A 7629-nucleotide genomic window follows, 5' to 3' on the forward strand; every position below is an offset into this window, starting at 1 on the left:
TTCAAAGGAGTTTCTATGATGGGTTGAAACTTTCCAAGAGATCAAGCAATGTTATTTTACGTAACTACAATGTCAAAGGAACTGCCAATATCAAGAGAAGAAATGTGTGTGCTGCAGAAAGAGATTTTTCAATAGGCGACCCAATTCTATAGAAATCTCTTTTAGAGATGTTCAGGATGACCAGACCTTTGAACACGCTAACAATAAATTGTAAAACCTCTTCATCAGACCATTCTTCCCTCAATAACTGCCAAACACACATATTTATCAAACTAACGTCCATAACCAAACTTCCTGCAGAATGCATGAAGGACAGAAAGAAAAAACACAAGAGATGAATCTTTCTAATACTTTTATGATAGGGATAAATAAGCGCTTTGAAAGCAGTCAATCAGAAGTGTAGTAAGATAAAGTGTATTCTAGGAATTGTGCATATGATAAAGTGAGGCCTTAGGTATCAAGGTTAACAACAGGGAGCAGTAGGAAGAATTCTGTGGCAAATCTCAGTATAATCATTAGTACAATATTGTTCCTTTTGTGCCTTTATAATGTTTTTCTTCATGTTCTTTGTCCTTGCAACACAGAAGAGGTTGTACTGGAATGTACATAGGCTATCATTAAAGACTATTGACACCCAAACTGCCTTTTTTACTAGATAAAGGCAGCCTTTTCCAGCCTTTCTGTGTGGAGAGGTTTTGATTTTGAAAGGAAATGGTACAAAATACCAAATGTTAACACTACCTTAAAAGTGACAGACCTGAAAATCTTCCCTGAAAAAAGGGAAGATTCAAAGGAAAGGTCACAAGGAACTTGGCAGGAGAAGGGAGAGGAGAGTCACACTTTCACGATGAAGAAAAGATCTTAAGCTTTTGACAAGAGGTTGAAGGGAGGAAAAAATGTTTTTGCAGTTCCAAACAGAATGTCTGAAAAATTGAATTCATTTCAGTGAGGCCTTGTTATAACACTCGTAGAAGTTAATGAAGATAGAGAAAAAGTCATACTGCTGTGGGCTTAGCTCTCGTGATTCTTATGAGTCAGGTTTGCCACAGTTTTGAAAGCTTTACTGTGAGTCTTATTCTGTGTGTAGTACATGTTACTTCAAAGGATGTTACTGCAGTCACTATCTTGTCCAAGGACCAAACAAAGCTTTTTTTCCTATTGCTTTTTTAAATGCATTTGCAAATGTTAGAATATGTATATACATGTATATATATCCTGTACATTGTAAGGAAGAGCCCTCGGCCCAGAGTTAAAACACAAGTTTAAAGAAGCAAGTTTCTGAAGTAAAGACTGCATTAGTCTAACTACAATCAAGAGAATAATTATTTATTAAAAATGCAGAATGTATTCTTAGTTACTGTACAGTTAGTAGAGTATTGACATAAAACAAAACCAAGAAACAACACCCATCACTTGGGAGGAAGACATTGCCTTTGAAGCATGACAGTTAACCCTCATTGTATTACTGTTTATCTGCAATTTCTGTATCTATTAAATAATTTTAGAACACCGTAGTTACCTAACTAAAGTATTTTCACTGCATCTTGTCTGCTCCTGGCTTTCATTGTAACATCACACATCTGTGCCATGTACACTTCTAAAAATTCTAGCAGGGGAAAATGGATTAGAAAATGATAGTTTTCTCTATTTCTTGTCCGTTGTTTTGGTTATACAGTGACTCATCCAGTTTCCAATAGCATTGTATAGCCTAGTTCCAGCACCACTTCATGATCCTTGTATTTGGTGAAAGCCTGCTTCATTTTTATTTTTTATTTTTTTTGTATTTAATACAGGACTTTAATATGATATTACAAAAGACAAGCAATTTTCAGATTGTAGGTTCCATTAGACATCTGCTCCAGTTTTAGGTTTAGCCTTTTGAAAAGCTGCATGAAAGTTATTACTGAGTTAAATATTATTATTACTAAAATTGAAGTTACCACTTTAGCAGGCCAAACTGATTATTACTATTATTTATACTGGCAAACTATTATTATTTGTACTAGCAAAATAAAATGGTGAACAGATATATTTTTTTTGTTTATTTTTTTAAAGAAATCAAAAATAGATATAATTGTCTAATTGTCATTAATTTATTCAGGACTTCAGTTAAAAAAAAAAAAGAGAATTAGTTCAGAGTCTGAAAATACTTGTTTTTAAAAGTAAGCACTTTAAAATATGTTACATTTAAAGCATTGCACACTTATATAAATGTTTCGTAATTATTTCTTTTTTTTCAATTAATGCTTTAACTAAGAAATCTTGAATTGTATTAAATAACATTTTCTCTCATATTATTTGAATATTATTTATTTCCCTCTGCAAAACTGTGCAATAGTTCATTGCATTCTTTGAAAGCTATGCTCAGACTTCCAAGCAGGAAGTCATGCTTATTTCAGTGATTGTTCTTTTCTTATTCTTAACATGGTAATAATTGTGGACTTGGCTGTTCCTATCATATTTCCATTAATCTAATGCCAGGCAACTGCAGTTTCATAAGTGATGACATTTACAGGTATTTTTCTCTAGCATTTCAAAGAATGTGAATCCAAATCAGAGGAAGTTCACGCCGAAGCATGATGCAGATTGAGCCTTTAAATCATGTTTCCTATTCTCACACATGACATTACAATAATTGCCTTCCTGTTATTTAAAAATTTGGTCACAGTAAAAAGGATTGTTGTTTATTGAAGCACAGTGTAATCATTACTAATGTTTCAAGTCTTTTATATATGTTTCAATATTTCATATTTCCATGGCAGATCAGTGGCTTACAAATGGAAGGCTGCAGTTTTGATGGAAATCGACTTTCAGAAAATCTTCATGATTCTCCTAGTGTGTCATCTGTTCTCCCTTGTTACATGGCCTGGATTCCACAGGTACTAAATTATTAAAAGCCCTAAATTTTCAAGACCCATAATTTGCTTTTCCCTGTGTAGTAGCTTTTTAGCATGACATTGCTGACCTGTTTTTTCCCTCATCCTAAAATAAAAATCTGTATATTTAATAAGTTACTTCTTTTATGTAAAACAAGAACTTATTACCACTTTGTCAATATTTTTTACTTTTATTGTGCAGATTAAAACAAAGGCTTTATTTCAGTCATACTTTTTTCTTTTTAAAAAATTTTAACATTTTCAAAAATGTATTTACTAAATGTATATGTGAGTTTGGGAGAGTATATCTAGGTAGAGTATATTTTCTTAACATTTTAAACATAGTACTAAGACATAACAGCAATAAAGAGTCAGAGAACAGAATGTGGTCTGTAACCAAAGAAAGCCTTTCCTGTATTTACACTGATATAAAAAAATGCAAACACTTGGAGGACTATGTAAGATGAAAATTAAGCAATCCGAACAGTAAAAGTTGTTACTGCTTCTACTCTCTAATTATAATAGCAGTCTTCAATAAATACAGGAAAAAGTTATGTAGAACTTCTTCAAGAATATATAGCATTACAATTTCATGTACTTACATTCTTAAAAGAAAACTTATTGTAGAATTCATCTCATCTATCCTTAGAGAATCACAGAATGGTTGAGGTGGGAAGGGACCTCTGGAGGCCTTCTGGTCCAACCCCTGCTCCATCAGGGACACCCAGAGCAGGTTGCCCAGGACCATGTCCAGGCAGATTTTGATGATCTCTAAGGAGGGGACCCTGCAGCCTCTCTGGGCAACCTGTGCCAGGGCTACCTCACCCACACAACTATGTAAAAGGTACTTGCCCATGTGACTTAGTTACCTTAGGCTCTTGTTTGGTCTCAGAAAAAGACAGGCATCACAGGAAGTTCATTCCATCATAAAGTACCTGGGATGAATCTCATTAGATGATAATGCTAGGTTTGGTTAGAATGTTAAATAAAAAAGCTCACTGGACTCCAGTAGTTGACTTTTCAGTTAGAATTAGCTTGGTAATTATAAAAAAAAAGATGGTGATATTGAGATTTATAGTATCTAGTAATAGATACATAGGGAGCTCCATTGCTAGCATACTGCTGTATCCCAACATTATTTTTTTTTTGTTCTCACTGTTATTTCCAGCACTGTAAACACGGCATTCCTTGCTAGTAGAGCACTGGAAGTATAACAGTCAAGATTTAGCCTGAGAACACACTAGTAGATACTAGCCAATGTCTGCATTACTGCTTCCAGCTTCAATGGCAAAGACTGGATTTTTTTTTTTTTTTTTAAAGAAAAAAATAGAAACACACAGACAAAAACCAACAACCTGACTCAGTGATGGGAGGGAGAAGATGGCAATATACTTTAAGTGGTAACAGCAAATGTTTGTCTTATGCTCACTGAAGATGAGGATTATAAGTAACCCTATCTTTTTTTTTTTTTTTGAAAAGCATTTAGCTTCTGTTAGAGATAAAACAGATTCCTAAAGTGTTTTTCTGAATAAAAGTCAATATTCTTTAGACTTCAAAGGTATTATGTGGCAGTAACAGAGATCTGCCTGTAACGAAATACAAGGCAGATCAGTAATCAGAGAATGATGCTGCTTCCAATGTACTTCATACTTGAAAAGAATAGCAGCTGAAGTTTTTGTGTTGGAAAACAATGTTTGCTTTTTTTTTTTTTTTTTTTTTTTTTACAACAGAAGCCAATACTTGTCAACTGCCCAGATTTTAAATATAATGTATCTCTAAGGAAAGTATTTCTGATTTTCTATGCCCTTTAGTTGTTTTGCTATAGGCTTCGCAGTAGGAATTGACCATGATCAAACATCATGCTTTCAAACAGAAAGGTAGATCTGGGGCATCATTCTGTACTTCCCCTGATCTCATTATCCTCTCCATAGGAGAAGAGTATGAAGTAGAACATGCTATCTGATGGTTTGTTCCCCATATGGAATTCTCTTATGGAATCTAGTGAGCAAAAATCTGTGTATTTATAAAGCAACACTTTCAGATCATTTTCAACCAAACTAAAACAATGCAAACTGTCTGAAATAATAAAATAAAAATAATGGTCTGCAGGATTTCTCTGATATACCTCTCCAGAAAAAGGCTCAAAATGCTAAAATGTTAAAAATGGAGTATTTTAAGCAATAACATAATACTTATTAAATTATGAAGGCCTTTTCTGGTTTTAATTCATGGATTGATCCCAAGCTGTAATGGACTAAATAGGATAAAACTATGTGTGAGGCAGTCTAGACAAAGAACATTTTGGAGTGTATGTAAGGAAAGGACATATGGATTTGTGGTTCATAAAGCCTTTCACAGAATGGCTTTAACCCTCAAATAATGTGATTCTGTAAAACATCAGTGGAATTGAGAAAAGCGTGTGAACAGCTACTTCAACACAAAAAGGGTGTAAAAAGAAGTCTTGCCAACTTCGGGCTTCCCAGCTTTGGCTGTACTTAAAGACCATTCTCTGGCTGACATTTTCTTCTCAAATTTGCCAGTATTTTGTCTTTCTCTGTAGTGTTAACCAACGGATAAATGTGGTAAGGTTTTAAACACTAGTGTTCAAAAGACAAGGGAACTTGATTTTCAAAAGGAACAACAAAACCCTTCAGAAATGGCTTAACACTTAACATGCAAGGCAAAGTGCTCGAAACAGTCATTGTTTGCATGTCTCCTTTTTCTGTTTCTAGTTATTTTCTAATAATAGAGCTTAACTAACTTGGATTTGATGTAATTTGCATTAAAAAAAGCAACTCATTTTTATGTCAAATGCCTTTTTGAGATGTGCTATTTTATTGCTCGATTCTTGAAAACATTTTGACAATTTCCTGTTGACAAGAAGGGAAATCTTGAGTGTTGAGGAAAACATGCTTAATATATATGAATTGGATGAAACCCTGCATTACTTATACAAAATAAGTGTATGATGGGTTGAAACCTGGGTTACATGCTGTAGGAAGTCTAGTCAGTCTTTGAACTCAGTTCTATAATCATGCAGAGGTACAATGACCTATGCAAAGCCTAAGGAGGAAATTACATCCAAGGTGCACACACTTCGTAGTACAGAAAGTAGAGAGGAACTGGAATTGTTCTCAAGAGTGCAGCATCAGGGTACAGACAGAGAGGTAACACTGTGGCTCCAACTGATGTCCTTCCCAAATTAGTGTTTACAGCATAGCTGTAGTCTCTGTAGCAGCAGTACTGTTAATACTGTGCAGTAGTAAAGTACATGCACAGGAGAATACAAAATTATAAATGAACTCAGCCAAAATGTTCAAATCTGAATGCTTAAATTTAACTTGAAAATTTCCTGTTTAGTCACTTAATGGATACAACCTGTTCCCCAGAAGTGCCAAAGAACCCCAGCTGCAACTGTGATCAGTGTTGGTATGAAAGGAATTAAAAAAAAAAAAAAAAAAAAAAAAAAAAAGAGAGAGAGAAATTTCTACACATGCATCTGTGTCTTGAAGAGCAAAAATTATATGGGAAGGATTGGGGAATTTGTACTTTTTATTTTTATTTAAAGTCCTTGTCTGACTGAATCGTGGTTAATACTTTTAGTTTCTCTCTGAGGCTCTGATGTAAGGTACAGTAACTCTGTATCAGATGATAATTTCTTTTTATTTGGATTAATTGTTTTTTAAAATCATTGTTAAACACAGAAGGTAGCTTGGGAAGACTGGCTTAAGATTTTTTTTGGTGCAGCTCTTGAAGTATCCCACTTGAAGTAGCTTAGGTGTAGATCACACTGGGGCTGCACTGCAGGAGGAGCAGCAGGGCTTGCCAAGATCACTGGTGCCCCAGAACTGCCCCGGCAGTACAGCACTGGTGCTGCTGAGCAGCTTCTACCCTCTGGAAACTGTTCCCTTGTCTCTGCTTTGCAGAAGCTAATGACATGTAATTTTTCTTTTATTTTTTATTTTTGGCTGAATTAAGATTTTGGTATGCAATTTAAAACATCACTCCTGTTAGATACATTCTTCTGTTTTCAGTTTAATGAACTGGAGAGCAAACTTAAGAGGCTTAGTTACAGAGTAGTCTAGTGAATTTTCTAGTCTCTGCTTTGTTAATAATCCTTCTCCTTTGTAGCCTGGACCAAGGGTTGTGTATCAAAGGCTGCTGTGTCTAGACTTTATCTTAGGATCCAACTTTGGATACCACACCACTGAAAATTACTCTTTTCTTATATTTTGTTCTCCAAGTGATAACTAAGTTCTGGTTTATTGACAGGATGCATACGGTCCATATTCTCCTGAGGAATGTATAACTTTACCAGTCTACACTAGCATGGAGAGAGACCGTGTGGTGACAAATATTGATGTACCTTGTGGAGGAAACCAAGACAAGTGGATTCAATGTGGAGCTGCTTTATTCTTAAAAAATCAGTAATCTGAATATGCATTAAATTAACTCTTGAAGTTAAGAATTGTTTAAACATTTCAGTTGTTTGTTTTTAAAAAAATCCTTCAGTTACATTGCTTATAGGTTTTTAAAGCAACAGTTTATAAACTTTTTTTTTTTTAATCACTATCTAAAATTAACTCTACTTGAATGGAATGTCATTGTATCTTTATGAGATATTGCAAATATTAAAACAGCACTACTAAGCAAGCTGTTAATTTGGTTTATTTCTTTAGACTGCATTGTAATGTATTTCTTTCTCAGAATTGTTGTAATCTGCACTGTTTTACCCAGTGCAGTCCCATAAATA

At 34.4% G+C, this 7629-nt stretch overlaps 1 protein-coding gene across 1 annotated transcript in view; it reads left to right on the forward strand.

The window, feature by feature from the left end:
* Window positions 1-7307, forward strand: part of DYNC2H1 (dynein cytoplasmic 2 heavy chain 1) — a gene marked incomplete at both ends in the record, with an annotated part of 168631 nt that extends 161324 nt beyond the window's left edge. Inside the window, 2 exons of the mRNA XM_084290865.1 lie at window positions 2763-2879; window positions 7149-7307. Coding sequence (XP_084146991.1) covers window positions 2763-2879; window positions 7149-7307 — 276 coding nt within the window. The remainder of the gene's footprint in view (window positions 1-2762; window positions 2880-7148) is intronic.
* Window positions 7308-7629: the final 322 nt, after the last annotated feature.

The sequence above is a fragment of the Netta rufina genome (assembly GCF_964035555.1).
Source record: "Netta rufina genome assembly, chromosome: 1".
NCBI lineage: Eukaryota > Metazoa > Chordata > Aves > Anseriformes > Anatidae > Netta > Netta rufina.